At 47.1% G+C, this 20,849-nt stretch overlaps 1 protein-coding gene across 1 annotated transcript; it reads left to right on the forward strand.

The window, feature by feature from the left end:
• Nucleotides 1-3,699: 3,699 nt before the first annotated feature.
• On the forward strand, nucleotides 3,700-14,990 carry GFI1B (growth factor independent 1B transcriptional repressor). Its single transcript, XM_041475142.1, has 7 exons — nucleotides 3,700-3,853; nucleotides 8,724-8,852; nucleotides 10,182-10,328; nucleotides 10,845-11,107; nucleotides 11,376-11,513; nucleotides 11,957-12,122; nucleotides 12,571-14,990. The coding sequence occupies exons 2-7, from the start codon at nucleotides 8,738-8,740 to the stop codon at nucleotides 12,747-12,749; spliced, it is 1,008 nt and encodes a 335-aa protein (XP_041331076.1). The 5' UTR covers nucleotides 3,700-3,853; nucleotides 8,724-8,737; the 3' UTR covers nucleotides 12,750-14,990.
• The last annotated feature ends 5,859 nt before the right edge of the window (nucleotides 14,991-20,849 follow it).

The raw sequence follows: 20,849 nt of genomic DNA on the forward strand, positions 1-20,849 counted from the left end.
GAATGCAGCAACCGTAGGACACCAACACCCCATCCTTGCAGATAAAGGGCAATCTTTGCCTGTGCAAAATGCGGGGTAGGAGAGAAGAAAGGAAATCACCACGGGGAAGGATCTCCAGCCTTCGGCTTGGTGTGCCACGTGCAACAGGTTTAAAACTCAGCATTTCAGTCCCCAGGCTGGTGGGATCTCCTTTTCCTCCTCCAAGGAGGAGCAGCTCTGCCAGGGACACACCGAGGTGCTTGGTCTGACTCTGGAGTCTCCACGAATTGTCCCCAGAGCCCAGCAGGAACCGCAGGCATTAAATTTGCATGGTGGAAATGAGGTGCAAGGGGGAAAAAAAAAGCAGATTAGAGCCCCATCCGAGAGGGATGGGTTGATTTTTAACTTCTGCAGCAGTTTTTGTGTTTCTCAGCTCTGATCCCTGCAGGACTGAGATAGTTCCTGCCCGCTGCACCTGCAATGGGTTGTCCTGCTTCATGATGAGATAAGAGTTGCTTGGAGCCAGCATATTTTTAATCTAGTCCTGCCTTGTGCCTGGCAATTAATATTTATTATGGTCTGGACAGAGTGATGGTCGTTTTTTTTTCCTTGATGTGCAGAAGACATGTTTGTTTAATCTGCCACAGAAAAGAGTGGAAATTAAGATGAGCTTCAGAAAAGAGCTGGAAGCAATTAGTTGTGTTATTTTACTGGGACTTAATTGCTGTAACAGTCAAATTGACAAAGAAAACATGGATTCTATAGCAGGGGTTTGCTGCTGGATTTGAAAGGAGAAACAACTGCACTAAAAGGGACGTGTTATGTTGTAATTAACCTGTTTATTATTACTGAGCTGTACATTTAAAAATCTATTTACTTAGGGTGCACTGGAGCATGTGACACGTAGTGAGCGCTCACAGCACACAGAATTAAACTGTCCTTGTGTGCAAGCTGAGCTCTCTGCATCCCCCATGGCCTGTGTGGGTCAGGGCCAGGACAAGCCTCTGGGAGCTCAGATAAGCTCTCTGTGGCTCTCCCTTCTCTGCTGAGCCTGAACAAGAGAGGACGGGGAAAATGATATCAACAGGAAGAACATAAAATAAGAATGACCACACGGGGTCAGCTCAAAGGTTCTGCCAGCTCCAAATGCACTTCCAGCTCTCTGGGTTTATAATTCAGCTTGTGTAAGTCACCTCTTGATGGTGCTTTCAGTGGAGAGATGAGCAGAAGCCATAGACAGAAATTCAGGGAATAGTAGAACATAAACCAAGCTGACTGCACTCCCATCCTGCTGCTTTTTGCTCCACAGGAATCCCTGAAATCAAATAAAGGGAGAAGGAGTGGGTGAGAGCTGGAGAAAGCCCAGCGGTGCCCCGTGTCCCTTCAGGCTTTGCAGTGTGTGACCTTGGTGCTGAATGAGAGTTTCTGTGCTGTGAGCTCAGGGATCACTCAGTCTGCACTTACATCTGGCTTTGTGAGCTCGTGGCTACCTGGGGAGGCAGAAGAGCTGCTGCAGCTGTTACTGACACTGGGGATGGACGCATCCTCCTTTTCCACAGTCCTCCTGGCAGCACCTCTGAAAAGCTGGCTGGGAGGGTTTTACTGAACATAGAATCTTAGAGTGGCCTGGAAGGAACCTTAAAGGTTTTGACATTACTTTTCTAGGGATTTTTTTGTGTGGTTGACTTACTTGGACTGTCTAAAGTTTAAGAAGCACATTCTGCAGCCATTTGCACTTTGTATCAATGGGAAGTCTGTGCTCAGGGGTGCTGGCAGAAGCCAGCTCCAATGTTTCATAAAATTACATCTCAGTCCTTTTCAGCAGCTTGTAATTGTCCTGTTTTGTTTCGTTCCTGTAACTGTCTTCATACGAAACCCTGAAGCTGCAGTGTACATTTTGGGATTCTGTTACAATGCTTGTTTTTGTAGCGGGAAATGTAATCCCTCAAATGCATGTGTTTAAGAGGATGCAAATCAGCTCCCAAGCACAATGCCTTGGGAACGTTTCTTTCATGCAAAACTCGCCTAGATAAATATGGAGGGGAGGAGGGAGCGGGAAAAGGGATTGTTCACTTCTATAAACAAAAAGAATTAATTATGCTCAGTATTATGACAGATGGGTTAAGATCAAAATCTGAATCTTTCTCAATGCGGGTGAAATCCACGCTCCTATCTCCGAGTTGCATCAGTCCCATTGCACAGCCCGGCCGGTGCCATGGGGCAATGGCACGGCTGGCACCCGTGCCTGTGCTGCCACAGCCTTGGGGACAGCCGGCCCTGCCACGGCTGGTGCAGAATCCCTCAGCTCTCAGCCCCGGGTGTCCCTGGATCTGCTCTGTCAGGGAAGCCCCAGCCTCCCGCTGAGCCCGGGGCAGAACAAAGGTTGTTCCTTCCTGGTGTTCCCCACCCTGGGCTGCAGCAGGAAAAGGGACCCAGCAGAGCCACGCAGCTGTAGGAAGCAGTGAAATGCATTGGGAAGTTCGTGGGGAGTAGGAAACCCCATCTCCAGAGGAGTTTTCCTGCTGGTGGCAGTCCAGCACTCAGCACACAACAGCTGCTGTACGCTTCTTTACCTCTGGAATGATGAATTCCTTGGAAGGCATCTCTGCACTCTCAGTTCCACATGCACAGAGAGAGCTGTGAGCACAGGAGGGCACATCTGAAGGGACACACAGCTCATGCCACTGTGCACCTGCACAGCCAGGAGGGTTGGGATAACTAGAGAACAGGTGGAATCAGGGAATTACTCCCCTTCTCTCTCTCCCAAGTATTTGGGGATTTCAGCTCTCCTTGTTTGTCTCCAAATGAGAGTGATGCCCAAGGATTCTAAAAGAAAAATCTGTTCTCCAGCTCCTGTTCCCTGCTGTGCTAGAGACAACCTGGGGACAGTCACTCTGCCCCTGCTCCATCCTCCCTCCTTCCACTGGGCCATTACTTTGACACTCAATTATTTCACATTTGCAAACCCGTTCTCATGCCTTTTTTGAAAGCAAGCGATAGAAGTGCAAATTCTTATTATTGCACTTGAAGAGCTTTTTGCAAAGCTGTTGTTAATGAGCTTGCTTAATGAGCTTTCTTAAATCTATATTTATACCCTGTATACAGCTGTATATAGATAGAGCAATGCCTGAAATATGTGTGGATTGCACACACATATGCCTGGGAAAATGAAGGGTGATTAACACGCATCTTCTTCGGTTATACCATGCAAGTATTTATTCGTTTTTCCTTGGAAATTGGAGAGATAAAAGATCCATTCTGGAATAAAATAATTCTGTGCACATGTGCTTGATGGTTTTGTTTATGAGCCCCAAGTATGTGAGTGTGTGTGTGTGTGAGACAGATGGTGTGTCTGTTTGTGAGAGATATGATGCGGGGATGAATGTCTGTAAAAATACAGGTTTCTTAAGGGCTTTTTATAATTTTTTTTTTGAAGGAAAAGACAAAATAACAAATGCCTGCTCAGTACATTATTTCCTGTGTCATGCTTTTTGTCAATATGACAGAGGAGTATTCCTGCAGAAGGCAAAGCTGCCCCCAAAAGTGAAGGGTGCTGCCCCCAGGGCTTCGAGCTGGGCATCGTGAATTCTCTTCAAGTTGTCAAAGTCCTGGGAAGTTTTGATAAGCAAATACTTTCTGGGCTCTGCCTCTTATTGGCTGTTTCTTCACCGCCAGATTTTGACACAAATAATCTGATTGAAAAATCAGGGAGGGGAACAGGGGAAAAAAAAACAGCGAGAAAAAAGGAGAAGTATCTATTTCAACTGACTGCGACCAAGTGAAAAAGTGGAAGAGGAGTCCCGAGAGAGGACGACGTCTCGCTTGTCTGGGGAGATTTCAAGGCAAATCCAGTAAAGCAAAGTCCCTCAAACAGGTGATTGATTTATTCTTTTAAACACTTTTAATTGCATTGGTTTTCTTATTTTTCTGATCTGTTTTTCTAAGCTTTTTTCCTCCTTCTTCTTCTTCTTCTTCGCTCGTGTCTGCAAATATGTAATATATTCCATTGCCTAAGCCACTTGTCCTGAGGGCTTCTTTGTGGTAATAGTTCACCTGACTCATTTGAATTGAACCTTTTGAAATTATGTGCCATGTGCTTCACTTTTACACATGAAAATGGTAATAGAACAAAATATAAGAGGTGTGACAATGGTCTCAGGTACCTGTGTCCCAGCCAGCTCCATCAGCAGGAGCTGTGGATTATTTTACTTTGCCATTGAGGAGAGGGCAAACTGTGTTTTTCCTTTTAATTAATTGCTCTTTTATAGGGCCAGACCTTAACATTCAGAGAGCAGCACACCTCTTCTGCCATCACCTGTGCCAGTTTTTGTGGATGACAATTCCTCTCCCATTCAGGATTTTTGCTTTGAATTAATCTTTTATTATTTTTCCACCCTTTTTGAATATAGACTGATTAATCTAACAGTTTTTTAGCATATGGAATTAGCTATTTATAGGCTCTTCTCATATCACAAGATTGATTCAATACATTAATGGTTTGCAAGTTCACACTGAAATTGCATCTGTACATTGAGGAGATCTGGAATTTGGGAGCTTGCACTGCATAATTCCATCCATGAAACCCTAAGGCAAAGTTTCCTAAAACCAGTGGCATTCCCAACATCATGGGGAGCTATGTGAGCTTTCCAGAGAACAAGTGATGCAATTACAGTCTAATTATGTTTTTTTTCTGGATGTTGCAGTTATACCAGCATTTCTGTTCAACTTTTTTGACAAGATTTCCACCATAATTTGCTGCCCATGCCATAATGTCCATTTATCCAGTCTTACCACAAGAATTAAAAATGTTCTGTTCATTTTTCCAATAAAAAAGTGGTGTTTAAGTTACTTGCCCAAAGTACATTCGATTTTGCAAGGGTGGACCAGTAAAAAAATGATTAATTTTGTTGTAAAGAGCTGAAATTCTTTCAAATTTGACTTTATATTTAAAAATTATAAAACCTCTTATTTTATTTTATTTTGGTTTGGTTCTTAAACCACAGACACATCATGTTCTACTTTGCGCTTTTTTCCTTCTAAAATGTAATCTTTTGAAAGAGAAACTATTCTGTATTTTTGGATGCTTCACTTTTTCCAGAAAAAAAAAAAATAAAAAGAAGGAAAAAAAATCATGAAAAGGGCAATATTAAGATGTAAATATAAATAATATAAATTAAACAATGGAAAGGAAAAAGTGCTTTTTAGCCTAAAACTTTGTATGCTCATCAACCTTTCTGAGGATGTGGTGTAATGTACTGCTAGTGAGTTCTAGCCTTGTAATGGCAGTTAAAATGTAATGTTTCACTGAGTGCAGCAGGAAAAAGCCTTTAGTCTCTACAATTAACCTTGGAAATCTGAAAACAGAATGACTTGAATTTAGAGGAAAATGCAAGTCAGCTTTAGAATGGAGCCTTCACTGCAAATTGGGTTCAGTGTGGCACAATCCTGCAAACCCTGTCCCCACCAAAGGCTTCATAACCTAATTCACTGAGAGTGTGAATTTCCTCTAAATTACATCAAGGACCAGTCCTGTGGGTTTGGGAGCTGAGAGCTGTTGTGCAGTGAAGTGAGAGTGAGGGCTTCCTGAGGAACACAGGATCCAGTAAATTGAGGATCCTGGAGACAGAAGCCACGCCTAAACTAAAAACCAAGCCCATTTGCAATGTTTCAGTGTCCCATTAGAGTTTTACCTGGGATACTCTGCAAAATCATCCAAAAGCTTTGCTGAGGATGAAGGAACTTTGAGTTTGAACTTGCAAATGCTGGATCTGCTTTCAGATCTGACTGGGGAATTTATAACTGGTGAAAGAAACCCTTCTAAGGTGCTTCAGGTGAAGCTGCTTTTTTCCCCTTGGCTCCCACTGTCTTTTCCTCAAGGCACGTTAGAATGTTATTATACAGCTGCATGAATGGCAGGCTAATAAGAATGCCAATTCTAGCCACCTACTGGTTTTATGTCCTATATTGAATTAATAAAAATGCCAGAACACTTCCATTTTGGATGGGCACTCCTGCCCAAGCAATAAATTCCCTTGTGCACTTACCAGTCCAGGTGGAAACAGCTGCCACAGAGGCTGAAATGAACAAAAAAAGTTTAATTTTCAGCAATAGATTGAAGCTAAATTCTGTGAGAAGCTTCAATAACTCTAAAACGTAGCAGGGTGCAGGGTCCATTGTCCACAGCACTGCTTTTCCTGGGAAATCCTGTGAGCCATTAGGAGCAGCTGATCTCTTGCTACAGATAATCTGGAGTTTCAAGGAAAAACAGTCCTTTTTCCTCCCACAATCTCTGCTTGTAGCTTTCCTCCAGCCTGGTTGTGTGAATCACAAAGCCAGTCCAGTGCAGTTGTTAATTAACTCTGCTTTGGGCTCCCAGTTCCTTTTTTTTCTGTAAAATGGGGTGGGGGAAGGTGACTTCCTTTTGCAACGTTCAGTCCATTGAGGATGGTTGTGCTCAGTCGTTATCAGCACTCAGGATACTGGACCAAATTTGACTTTTACACAGGCTGGGGCAAACACATCCAGAAAGATTCTTTTTATTCATGGACATCTGCTTTCAGGCACCACTGGGAAAGAGGGGCTGTGCTTAGTGCTGTCTGTACTTGGCATATGGGCACTGCCATAAAACTTTGCTGGATTGCTTAAACCACCCATCTCCAGTCCTGTGATTTACCTGGCTGAGCTGCCCAGCTGCTGCCACAGGATTCTCCAGGATTCTCCAGCCTGAGGGCAGGGAGAGTGGCTGTTCCAGCAGGCACAGCTGGATGCAGGCTCTCACCTCCAGTTACCCACTGCCACAGCCTCCTCCTCCTCCACTGTGGAGGAAGCCCAGGAGAACCAGGAGCTGGTTAATTCAGGCAGAGGAATCTGATGCCTGAAGTTTCCTGGTGTGGATACCCCTCATTGTGGACACAGTGCTGCCCCAACACATGGGAAAACCCCTGTGACAGAAGTGGAAATTCCAGGTTTGAGGGGTTTGAGGCAGCACCTTAGCTTGGGGCAGGTGTATAGTGCAGGGTTGGGTCAGCTGGGACTGACCAAGAGCTCAGCAGTCCCTGGAATGGCAGGGACACGGGCTGAGCAGAGCTGCTGAAGGGTTATAACCCACTGCAGAGCAGCCCTGTGTTTGAGTGCAGCTATTTCTGTGCCTGCAGCTTTTCACTGGGCAGGGACTCTTTACAGATCTTTGAATAAACCTCATTAGAGAGTTCCAGGAGAGCAAAAAGCAGCCATGTGTGCTTCAGTGCCCCTTCCCTCAAGGGCCTGCTTATGGTCCATCCTCAGTGCTGTTCCGTCCTTTTTCTAAAATTAAATTAAAAGTCTGCTTATGGCCTCAGCTTTCTATTATTCATCTCAAGCTACACGTAAATTTCTTGGAAAAAGATGAAGAAAAACAGGTGAGTCATTTCACAAAAAAAAATGGTTAGAACCAGCAAGAGTTATCCCTGAAATCATAGATGGAACAGTGGGAATCCTGGACCAGATTTTCAAAGACAGCAGCATATCCTAAGGGGGGCACCCTGGCAATCCCCCTGTCCCCATCAGACCTGGCTGTGGGAATCCCACAGCACTGTAAATGTGGCCCTCAGACCTTTAAACAAAACACCACTGGTCTCTGTAATTATATTTAGCTTGAAGGGGCAGTACAGGCACTTCTGAACTCTGGGGAACAGACCTTTCCATCCCTGCCTGTTTGGGATTTCAGGACTGCTCTGTCCTTGGACAGACATTTCATATCATTCCTGCTTAACAGGTGCAAACTTTATGGATTTTTGGGGGTTTCTTTTTAGTAAATAAGTAAGTTCCACTGAACTGCTCTCAGGAAGGAACAAAACTTAATAACAGTTTCCAGTCAACAGAGAGCCAGGACTTAAATGCTGACTTTTCAAATGAAATATTGCAAGATTTGTTTTTAGTGCCTCTGTCCCAAACAATTACAAGGGAAAATGCAAATACACATGCAAATAAGGCACCAGCTGATATTAGTGCACACAACATTGTCCCTGTTGCCACCCTGCCTCCATCAGAGCAGTTACCAGCCCCAGGGAGTGGGCACAGGGTGGGCTGGGTTCTGGGTAGCAAAGATAACACATGCATTGCAAGAGAATTTGGTATGATTAAATTTCAGCATTTTATGTTTGTCCCTAACCCGCCTTTTCAACGGTCTGTAATATTTGAGTTGGGTCCAAAAGGTGACTTCTCACCCAGCCCTCCTGCTCTGCCTCTGCTCTCGTTTGTCAGACAGAACTCCAACTACTCAAGCAAGAGGGAAACCCTCCACACATCATTCTGCAGGGATCTCCCTGTCTCTCTCCTATTATTGGTGTTGTTTCTACCATTGTTTATATAATAATTTCACAGAAGAGCCCAGGCCATGGCTTGGGACAGGGCCCTTCCAGGTGCAGCACAAACACTCAGACTTTCTCCAGTGGGGATCTCTAACCCATGGTTCCCTCTGTGTTCTGCCAGGGAGGAGAAGATCAGAAATGCAGCCTGTCCTGCAGTCAGAGCAGGACTGCAAGAGACAGGTCCTGGCTTCCAACGTGTCTGCCACAGACAGTTTTGGTCTGTAACACAGATCTCAGGTTAAGCCTGTCCCTGTTTCTTTTTCTGTAATCCATTGCCTCAGCCTGGCATGGGTTGTGAAGTTTGATTTTTACAGAGTGCACTTAATCTGAAACAAGTGGGAATTTACTCCCCAAGACACAGAGGTTTAGCTGGTGTTTGTCTGTGTTTCATCCCAGAAGGTGAATGGAAGATGCCACGTTCCTTTCTGGTGAAGAGCAAAAAGGCTCACACCTATCACCAGCACCGCTGTGTGGAAGATGACCTGCCAGTACTCACGTGGGCTCCAGTCCCCTCTGCCTTCACTGGTGAGTCAATCCATCCCCTTGTAGGAACACACCAAGGTCAATCAATCATTCAGTAGGCCGCTAAGGGAGCAGGATGAGTGAGCTAAAGAGCATCCAAGGGCTTCCACACAGGGATGTCAGTGTAAGGGCAAGCTGATCCCTTACTGTGTGTCCTTTCCCTGCACCAAATCCGCTCTGATCCTCTCCTTGTTTTCTGCTGGGTTGCTGGGGAGATTTGAGCTATAAGATGCTCTGTGGAGTTGGTCACATTTGGGAAAAATGACCAACTTCAGGCCACTTATAGCTGGGAAAAGAGCTTGTACTGGGTTGTCAGTGTTCTACAAACTCACAACTCTGCCACCTCCATCTCTGGGCTCACTGCCCACATTCCCTCTGGACTGCATCTTCTCTACCTCGGGGTTTTACCATCTCTTCCTGGTGTTAACACCACCCAACACAGCTCTGCCATCCCTGCTGTCCTCCCTCTGCTCCTGCTCCTGCTCTCCTGCAGCATCCAAGCAGTGGCAGGGCCAGGGTAATTATCTTCTTCCTTCAGGCGCATTCAAATTTTCTTTATTCAAATGTGAGATCAGTTTACCCTTTGTTCTAGAAAATTAGAGTCTAGCCCTGAGATAAGTTTGATAAAAAAGAAAGGAGGTAACATTTTAATTTCCATTCCTGCCATCATCCTTCAGCCATTTGTTGTGTCTCTGGTGCAGTGGCAGGTTTTGACAAGAGATAAATACTGTCCTTCAGCAGATCTATCCCATCTCCAGCAGCAAGAACACACATGCTGGACCTCTGTGATTTTAGATTTTTACTACAAAGTTTAACAAGGGTTGGTTGGTGTCTTTAAGGGCTGGGACAAGCATGGAGAAATAAATGGGAGTGTGGGCAGGAGGAGACAAGGCTCAGTCTGCTTCCCTACTGGCCTGTCCATAAATCCAAGTTAACAATACCCAGCTCTCTCAGGAGAAGGGTGGGGAGGTTAATAAGTTAGTGATTGTTAGTTTCCCACACAAATGGAAATGGTTTTAAATAGGGAAATTATTCTTACAGACATAATTCTAGGGTTGGTTTTCTCTAACTGTATCAGGTATCAAGGATCCTATCAGCTCATCCTGCCCCCTCTGCCTTGCCTATCTCATCCTGCTTGGAATTTCCCTCCCTCAGCAATGGGCAGACCTTGAATGCTGATTGCATCACTCTGCACTTCCTCAGGGAATTGAGCATTGGCTGCTGTGTCCCGGCAGGAGTTCACACAAGAGTTCAAAACTCACCTAAACAGACTCTTCTTGTAGCAAGAAGAGTGACACAGCTGTGACCTAAGTGTGACACTGCTCTTTACAGCCACAGGAGACAGGACACCAGAGGACATCAAGAAACAGGACCTGGGATGTGTGGTTCCAAAACAAGAAAAGGACCCACCTGAACTGAAAGAAGAGAGTGTCCCTGTCCAGTACCTGAGCAGGATGCTGCCAGGCCCTTCAGCTCAAGGTTGGCCACCCAAAACCCCAATAGCAAAAGAGATCAGGGCTGAGCTGGTTATGGAGCCCTTAAAACTGGGCCCAGATTTTCAGTAAATGAGAATTCTTATTTTGAAATCAATGATCAAACCTGCCACAGTCAGAGCTCATCAGGAGCATTCTGTATTTCATCAGAAAGAATGAAGGATTTTGCTGTTATTCCCAATGAATTAACCTCCCCACATTAATGCAGCTCTGTGCTATGTGGGTCGAGGCAGGTGCCCACAGGATACTTGTTCAAACACCTCATCAAGGAGGGCTAGCAGGGGGCTTCATATTCCCTTAGCCATAAAATTTCCATGGCATTCTTTGCCATAAAATTTCCTCAGATTGAAATCAAAATCATGATGGGAACTTTACCTGGGGAAACAGGACTTGAATCAAGGAGAATTTACCAACTGCAACTCCCGAGGTCAGGCAAGACGGGGAACTTTTGAACAATGGCAGTGATGTGACACTCACCTCTCCCTCTCCTTTGCAAACTCAGAGATGGCCATGCCAGGGCTGCAGATCAAGGACTGCACTAACACAGCAAGCACCCCAACCTTCTACAAAGCTGGCTTTTCCTGGGATGCTTTCCACATGCCATACAGCTACCAGCAGATGTCTTCCAGCATGCAGTCAGCCCTGCTGGAGCACCCTGTGAGCCTGTATGGGAGCCACCTCCTGCCCAGCACCGAGCCCCCCCTGGATTACAGCCTGCATTATTCCTCAGACATGGAGACCTTCCACTGCGTGAAGTGCAACAAGGTGTGTGTTGGATGAGAACCTCTGGGATGGGGAGGGCCTGGAGGGATTTTTATGGCACATGTGAAGCATGAAAGCCATTCTTCAGTCAGGCACACCAAAGTGTGTGGCTCAGAGCGGGGCCTGCAGTCAGGAGAACAGGGCAGTGGGAATGCTGCAGTTCACATGAGCTCTCACAGAGGGGAGAATTGAATAAAGGGAAGGAATTAAAAACAGAGATGGAGATGCAGCCACCTCATGTCAGAAAAATCACAGGGATTTTGTTTTGCAGGTGTTCTCCACTCCCCACGGACTGGAGGTCCATGTCCGAAGGTCTCACAGCGGGACCCGTCCCTTTGCTTGTGAAGTGTGTGGCAAAACCTTTGGGCACGCTGTGAGCCTGGAGCAGCACACCAACATCCACTCCCAGGTGGGTGGCATGGTTCCAGAGAACCAGCTCTGGACCTCAGCTCTTGCTTAATCCATTACAGAGGAAGTGACACTTCCTAGGTTACAAACATGATGCCTTTCCTGTGGCACACAGTGACAAGGACAGGAGCTCTGAAAACAAACCATAGTTCTTGGTCTCACAAATCTCAGTCTGCCCTTCAGAATTCCTTGGAAGGGAAGGGAGGATCATTGCTACTCACCCTTCTGTGCCTCACCTCCTGCTAAAGGATGCAGGAGTTGGGATCACAAGATGTGATCCATTTCCATAATTAAGCCTCCCTGCATTCCCTTTGTGCTGCACCCAGCATTATCAGTCCACGAGCCAAGGAGATTTGCTTATCAAATCTACAATTCTCATCACTCTTCAAGCTCTGTCACATGTCTTGCAGCCTCAGACATCCCATGATTTTCCTTCCCCAACAGGAAAGAAGCTTTGAGTGCAAGATGTGTGGGAAGACATTCAAACGTTCCTCCACCCTCTCCACTCACCTGCTGATCCACTCGGACACACGGCCCTACCCCTGCCAGTACTGCGGGAAGCGCTTCCACCAGAAGTCAGACATGAAGAAGCACACGTACATCCACACAGGTGACAGACCAAATATTCCACGAGAAAACCAAAATTAGAGCCCATCATGCCAATGTACACACACAGTCCCCAAGCACAGAGGTATTACACTGGGGATAAGTGTGCAGAGGCACTGCAAAGTCATTATTCCATGTGGGGTGAGACAGCAGGAGGCTGAAGCACCTCTGTCTGACATGGAGATGGTTATTGGCCAGCCTCTGGTGCATGTGGGGTTGTACCCAGCCCTGGATGCAGGGAATGGGTCACTCAGCTGGAGGGGACTGTCCCTAGTTCTTCCCACCCTCTGGTGCTGGGTCACAATCCAGACACATCACCAGCAGAGCTGGGCTGGCAGCACCCTGATGCCCAAGCAAGTCTGACTCTGCTAAAATGCATTTATTTCTATCTCTCTTCCTTCATCTGTTAAAGTGATTTTTTTTTTTTTTTTACCATTTTCTGTTCCCTGCAGGGGAGAAGCCCCACAAATGCCAGGTGTGTGGCAAAGCCTTCAGCCAGAGCTCCAACCTGATCACCCACAGCCGCAAACACACGGGCTTCAAACCCTTCAGCTGCGAGCTCTGTGCCAAGGGCTTCCAGCGCAAGGTGGATCTGCGCAGGCACCGAGAGACCCAGCACAGCCTCAAGTGAGGGCTCTTTGCTTCAAGACTGTCCCCAGCACCTCCACCCAGCTTATCAAGCTCCCATGGTGTCCTGTGTTCCCCTGGGGACTGGCGAAGTCGTGCACTGGCTTTGGTGTTTGGCACCACAGGGCCTTGCACATCCCAAAGAAACCTGTGGGAGCTTTTGCTTTTTGATTGCAACAGGTACCAGCCCAGAGCTGACATCACTGCTCAAGTGTAAATCCAGAGGAATTCCTCCAAGGTCACTGTTACTCTGGCTTTACACCAGGAGCAGAATCCAGTTCATCAGGCTGCCCAGCAGGGAGGAGGGGACTCCTGGGGTGGTGGCAGCAACAATCTGTACAAAGCTGGTGCTATAACCGTGTTCTGCTCTGATGGTTGGGAAGATAAGCCCAGGGCATGCAAATAGATTGCATTCAGTCAGCTGTGTTCAACCTGGACAGGCCTTCTGCAGAGACTTGCCCAGGCCATAAATTCTGCCAACAGACACCTTAAAGTCATTTCTTTCAGCAGAGCATTTACTGTGATCAAATGACAAGTTAACTGTGCTGTATTTTTAGCTTGGAGTGGGAGGAAAATACTGAAGAAACAGCTCCTATCCCTAGCAGATAACAGGGGTCTCTAAATACATTCCTCAGATGCACCATGCTGCAGAAATCTCAAGCAGGCTCCAGGAAGAACCACACCACAGCACCAGGCACAAGCTAATAATCCCCATGTCTTGGTGCCATGGGAGAGTCTGGCTGCTCTTGGAATCGGGGCTGGTATGTCCCACAAAATTTCCCTGCATGCTGGACATGCCAGCTTAGAGCTGTCCTGAGCAACCCTGAGTCACTGCATGGGCAGGAGTGACCCTGGATATCAATGTCAAGGGCCAGATTTCTGCTTGCCAGGCACTCTCCTCAAGGAGGAAGTGACTGAGCCTGTATATGTTGGCAGAGCATGCAAGCACCTCACAAGTGTTATACAAAGACAGCAGTGGTATTTCCTGCTTTTGCCAGGTCTAGGGGTTGAAGCAAAGCACTGAAGCAAGTAAAGAACCAGTTCCCCTCCAAGCTCTGCCAAATTCTCTCTCTATAACCTTTGGCAAGGCACTGCACTGGGCTTTTGTTTTTCCACCCCTCCTGGTGGCGTGGGGCCATTCACTCAGGTTTGTGGAGTCCCCTGAGTTCTTAACAGGAAGGACAAAGTATTATTATAACATTATTATAACACAGACAAGTGTTTTCAGTTAATTGGGGCATTGTAGCAGCACATGGCTCACTCCATAACTGCATCCCTTAACACATGGCCTTGGACAATGACACCAGTGGGAATTACCCTGGAAACAGGCTGTGGCCATTTCACTCCAGAGGCTTATGAAGGAGTGCCCACCATGGGCAAAGACAAAATGATCCAAGTGGAAAATTCATGTATTGCCAGGAGAGAACTGCCCTCAGTTCCACTGCTGTAAAATCCCAAGTTATTCTCCTAGGACCTAAAATGTTCTTGTCCCTTTTATGCTGTGCCTAAGCTGTAAGTCATTAATATGTACCTGGAAGCTCAAACCCAGAGTCTGTACTCCTGGCTTTACTTGTAGACTGTAAATATGTATTTATACTTATTCTAATGTATATTTTTATTGCACTATACCAGACAGTGACATGTACAGGCCTGCTGGGATTTATCTGATAAATCTGTTCCTTCTTAGTAACTGGGCTCACACAGTGTATTTTGTGTTCAAAACACTCATTTAAAGAACGGCTCACACCTGACTCTGGGGACACAGGCAGTGGGGATGGGGTGCAAAAGGAGAAGAGAAAGAGTCTAGGATTGCTCTTTATGGTTTGAGTGGGGATAAAGATGGAAATTCACATGCAAGAAAGGGCTCCCATTAGAGAGACTTTCATCCTGGAGACAGACTGGTGCAGAGCCCCAGGGAGCCAGAGCCAGCTCTGCAGAGCAGGAGGGCACAGCAGGTACATGGAATGTGTGTCCAACAGACAGTGCCAAAGCCCCCCAAAAATCCCTGCTGTCCTTTCCTGAGCCATTCTGGGGAAGGTGCATAACCTGTGATGGAACTGGTCCCCAGCCCCACACACAGCTGTGAACACCCAGAGATGCACAAGTCTTGCTCAAGGTAAAACCATTTCAGCTTATTAAAATTACTGCCCAAAATGCAAACTGTGTTTGTTATTCCCCTTGTCCTCCACTAATCTGCAAACAGAAATATTCAAAGAGGGTGTCAGCATCTGGACTGCTCAGGACCAAAACTCTCCAGCCCCAAACCACAGAGGCACACCAGCACAGACTTCCCTGGGGACAGCAGGGGTGCCTGACTCATGTAAAGCTTCCCAATTTTCACCATTTGGAGTCAAGTGCTGGCACACATCAATTGGCACGAGTGCCTGTGACCACTCATAAAACCAAACCAGACAGCTGGTTCTTCTGAGCCTCATGAAGAAGAGCTGCTGTATCCATTAGATTTTCATTCCTGTCCTTGATTTCCAAGGTACAGAGGAGCTATAATCTTCAATGGACAGCTGGGATCTTCTCTCCTGTGTGCTCCTACAGCTTCTCCCTCCAAACACAGCACACATCACCTCAGCACTGTCTGCTATTTCCCCAGGACTCCAGGGTGGGTTACTGAGCCCAGACATTCCTGAAGAGCAGCTACACCAGAGGAGGCAGTGCCAGGAGAGAACTGGAGTTGTTAACACTTAGCCTGGTGCTTGTGAGGAGCCTGGGGAGCCCATCCCAGGAGATCCAGGGACAACTTTGGCTGGATGGGCAGCGAGGGGAGGAGCACACTGGGATGGCTGCTGCAGAGCTCAGGAGAGCACAGCTGTGCCAGAGCAGTGCAGGGGATCCAGGCTGACCCACAGGCACAGGCAGTGTATGAGACACAGCCTGTGCAGGGGACCACTGGCAAAGGCACCAGCGAGCCAGAGACAGGAGGTGACAAAAGGGAGGAGAGGACAGGGAATTAACTTGCAGTGTTTTCCACTAAGACACTACAGTTTCTTCCACTTGAGTAATGAGTTGCCACTTCAAGATCTCCTAATGCCCAAGCCATGGCATTGCTAGAGGCCTATGGATGCCAGCAGCCTGAAGGAAAAACATGGCAGAGCCCCACTGTCCCCTCTTCCCTCCCAGCACAGCACCAGCCACGGGCAGACCCTGATCCTTGGAGCTGCTGAATCTACACCACGGGCACCCAAGGATGCTCAGCACCCGTCAGGAGCAGGCCATGGCTGTCACCAACTCCAAACACAGCTGGCCTTGCTCTCCAAACATGCAAATCCTCTTCAGTTCCGATCACTCTGGTACAGCCCCTTTCTCACAAACATTCTGGTCAGTCAGTCAAGGAAACAGATAGCAAAAAGCAAAATCTCAACTAATCTCTGTGGCTGAAGAAAGAGCTGATTGTTTTTGCCTCTCCTTGAGCCGGCTCTGTATCCTGTACTTCCCCAGTCCCCTTCACACCTCCCTCCCTTTATTGCTAGGGAAAAATAAATCCTGGTCTCTGGGCTGTTTTGTTTAGCAAATGAGGGACATGCAAAGCACTAACCCCGGGCATTGTCAGGAGGAGAGAGGTGCCTCTGTGTCTTCCAGACAGCCTTGAGGCACTGAGAGCAGCAGCCCAGAAGAGCTGTGATTAAGGGTGGATTTCAGTTTGGACACGGGATGAATCTGTCTTCCTAATGAGGACAGAGCCAGGGGACACCTGCAGGAAGCAGAGGGGTGTTCCCAGCCAGCAAGGCATTAGGCTGGAACTTATCTTCAGGTTATAATAACCTCACAGAGTGCAATCCTGGAGAAGGCAAGAACCTGAAGGTTTCTTGTGTTGGCAATTGTTAAGGAAGCCCTAGACAGAACTGAGAGGAAGGACAGGGAAGAATTAGACTCCAGTTGGATGCAGGTTCTACTGGTTAAAGTTATTTGCTGCATCCACTTCCTTCCTGCCTTAGACATCACAAGAAAGGGTTTTCAGTAAAAAAAATAAAAATAAAAAAAATAAAAAAGACAAGAGCAGAGACCCTTGTCCTCACAGCAGGTTGCTCCTCAGTCTCAAGTGATGGAGACACAGCAGCAGTTTAAATCCAGCCCATCAGCACAGAACACAAAAGGAAATTTGAAGGTGTGGGGCAATCTCCCAGAAATAGCTGCATACACATTTCCTTGCACAGGGAAAGCATTCCTGCCTGCAATTAGGGGCCTAACATGGAACTGGATGTGAAGCTCATCCTGCAGTGCTGCTACAGAATAATAAAAATAAGTACATCACAAACTATTTTTTAAACATTTAATTTTCTTACAAAGCAGAGATTTCTCCCCCCCTTTTCACCTGGAATAGCACATCCACTCAGAGAAGGCAACCCAGAACAGCCACACAAAAATTATTCAGGGATAGTGAATCTCTGTGCTGGATGAGAAGAGAACACAGATCTCTGCAGAATTCCTGGCCCACCATCTTAAAACTAACAGTCACCATGGACACACACTGATCTTAAGGCTGCAACTTTAAACTGAGACTTAAGATCTGCTACACATTTCCTGCATGACCTTGGGCAAGACTTGAGTGCTTGGATTTCTGAAGTTGTTCAGCACACTGTGAAGCTCTCAGAAGACCTTCACCCCATCTGTGAGAGGAGGATAATCATTCCCCCTCTCCCCTTCATTTCACTTGTTTATTTCAACGGTAAGATAGTCAGGAATGAGAGTGCTCCTCCTTATCTCCCACATCCAGCACCTCACACAATGGAGCCTTGATCTGGGCTGGAACGCCCAACTGTGCCAGCAATAACCAGTGATAGGAACTGAACCCAGCAGAGCACCCTCGCTCCAGAGCTGGCTCAGCAATCCTGCAGGCAGGCACACAGACCCTGCACTGAACCCACTGAACTCAAAACCAGCAGAGGAACAGGGTGAGCAGCAACACAGGGAGGATAAACCAGACAAGAGCATTTTGACTTGTGAATAATAGTGCAGGGAGAGACACAGAGCTGGGTATGAGCTGTAAACATCCCAGTCAGTGCCCTGACTCTGAATCTGCTGCTTCAGTCTGAGCACTCCTCAATCTGGTCCTTGGGCTGATTTTGACCTGTGGGCCCAAGGGGATCTGTGTTCACTGTACCAGCAAGGCAGGCAGAGAGTCCTCAGGAATGGGGAAATCTGGGGCTGGGGAGGAGCTGAGCGTGCACTGAGCTCAGCTTTGGTCTGATAAGTTTATCAAGCACTGCCGGCTGCTAACTGTCAGCCGGGGAAGGGAGCCTGTTAGGGAGGAGGAACAGCTCCCAGGGCAAGATAGGACAGCCCGGGCCTTATCAGAGTGCCTGAGCCAAAGAGGGAACTGGAGAGTGAGCACTTTCCAACCACTTCATCTGAACAACAGACAGATTGGCAGGAAAGGCCTGTCAGCCCTTTGCCACCCAGGCAGCCCCCCATCCGTGCAAGTAACCCGGGCAAGTGCAGCCTGGGAGCTGCAAACATGAACACTGGGACCTGAGGGAAGGTCAGGGGACCTTCTACCTTCTTAGAAAACCTTCCTACCATGGGGAAGGTTTTCTAAGAGCATTTCTGAGTGTGAGAGTCAGATTGACAACAAACAATTCTGATGCTGTTCAGTGCCCAGAGCAGCTTCTCCCTGTGAGGTTTGGGAGGGGGATCTCCCACCTCCCAGTTGCACCAGCCACTAAGGTTTGGTGTACAGATAATTGCTCTGTCTCTGAAAAATAGTAAAGATCCCTGAGTGAATAGAAGGGGGAAAATCCTGACTGTTCCCATTTGAGTTCAAAAAGCAAGAGCCAGCAAATACCCATTCACAGTTTCTCCTAGGGCAGCAATAACCAAATCAATCCAGCTGAAGATCATACCAGGGACTCCCTCCTGTGTTTGGATGAGCTCCCCTGGACCTGTGCAAGCTCCCTGTGCAAACACCTCAGCCATGACAGGGAGAGGAATGAGAGATCCCTGCAGGGCACATCCTCTGCTTGGTTTCCCTGATGAAGCTGGGTCGTGCAGGATGAACCAGTGTCACACTTGCAGCTTTAACATGTTTCTTTAGCCTGCCACACTATGCTGTTATCAGGTCACTGCTCATCCAGACCTTATGGACAGCCCTCATCCTGCATCCCACCACCTTTGGTTCAGGCTGGTGTCTTGGCTCCTGCCTGTATCTGGGGATTTTACTGAGATGCAAGCCCTGCCCCTGTGCTCCTCCTTGGCTGCCTGGCTGCAGTGCTGTCTCCTGCTCTCCATGGGATATGAGGCAGGAAACCTTCAGCAGTAGGTCAGGAGATCTCTGCTGTGACCTGGTGACTCAAAGGCTCCCTTTCTTGATAAGTAACATACCTAGGAAACGATTTTTCTCTCTTAAAGCACATATCTAAACCAGGGCTGTAGTCCTGCCTTGTATGCACCTACTTCTCTCCCTGAAGAGAGGGAGCCCAGTATCTGTAGGCATCTGAAGTTACACCAGCTGAGTCACAGCCCTGTGGTTTCTGCACCACTCTCAGGCTGAATTTCTCACAGCTGATTCTGCTCCAGCTCATAATCTGCAGTTCTCCAGGTCATGAATAACCTCCAAGCCATTTAATTCCTCTGTGCATCTAGGGCTCCTCAGCAAGCTCCAACAGCCACATTCAGCACCAACCAACAGAGTTCTGATGTTCAAGTCTTCCTCATGAAGAACAAGGGGTTTAAAAACCAATCTCCATTGATTCTGCCTTCCTCTTGAATAATTTTAAAGCCATGGGACTTTATCTTACATCCCAGGCTCATCTATATTAGGAGCTTTGGTGGGATTTTTAGCAGTGGTCAAGTTCACTGGTTTTTTCTCTTTATAAAGTAGAAGTTATCTCTTGTCTCAGTTGAGGAAGGGGAAGTTGGAGATGACAGAGCATTCCTGTTCCTGAAAGGGCCCCATCCTGAGAGTGTGGACATGGTGGAGCACTGTGTCAGTCAGACATCCCTGCCTCAGCTCCTTATTTAGATCCAACCTGTAGCAGCTTCACGATCTGCAGATAAGAGCAAGGTAGAATTCCTGCACTTGCACAGCAATACACTGGAGTGGCATCATGAAAAACCCCACAAAAACCCCATAAAGCACCAAAGCAAGGACTCTGCATTGGGATCTCCCAACCTGCATTTTTCACCTTAAAACATTTGCCCAAATTTGAGTAGGACAACAAGAAATGGAACTCAGGCGAGCTGGACTTGCAGTCTTGTTTGTTAACCAACTTTATCTTACCTCTTTGAAATATTAAAACTAAGTAGAACATCCCAAGTTAAAACTCTTTTCTTAGGAAAAGTACAATGTACTATTGGTAAGATTTTCTTTCTGATTGATGCTTACGAGATCTGCACAAAACTCATTTGCTGGTGTCTTAAAGGCAGAGCTGACAAGGCAGAAGACCTTGGGTTTCAGACTGAGCGTGCGTGAGACAGCTGAGGTTTCTCATGTTGCTTGGAACGCAGGGAAACAGCTGGAAAGTCAGAGAGCCATGTCCCTGTGCCTGCTGCACAGTGCCACAGCTGTGGTGGTGGAGAACTCAGCAGGACTGATAATATTTTACATTTGAAAAGCTCATAGTGCCTAAGGACTTCAAAAGGGCACAGCATCCATCAGGCAGCAGGATTTAGCCCCCAGCCTGCAAGTTTTCTCACAGCATCATTATTAATTTTGCAGAGGATACAACACAAACTTTGTAGTCAGCAGGAACAATAATTTCTGCTTTGGGGGTACCACCTCCTCATCCTCTCTTCCTCAATCCCCAAGTGCCCAGCAATCTTAGCTCAGAAGGAATGTGACTCAGGCCTTCAACTGAAGGGCTGTCACCTGCAAACCCTGAAGGCTGGATGTGGCCCTGGTTTTATCACTGGCCACCAGCTGCCTCTACAGCTCTTGCCTCCTCCCCAATGATTCAGCAAATCTTCTTCGAGGAGAAAAACAAGCACACAAGTGAACAAATCACAATGTCAGATTACAAAGATGAGTGGGGAAAGGCTGCGGCTCGAAGGAGGGAGATAAAAGTTGGTGAAGTCACACGAGCCAAGGATGAAAATGCCCAATAAAGACAAGAGGTTTTTTTTAAGGGAAGCAATAATAACATGAAAAAAAGTGTTG

Source organism: Pyrgilauda ruficollis, unplaced genomic scaffold (genome assembly GCF_017590135.1).
Source record: "Pyrgilauda ruficollis isolate IOZ18807 unplaced genomic scaffold, ASM1759013v1 scaffold34, whole genome shotgun sequence".
Taxonomy (NCBI): Eukaryota; Metazoa; Chordata; class Aves; order Passeriformes; family Passeridae; genus Pyrgilauda; species Pyrgilauda ruficollis.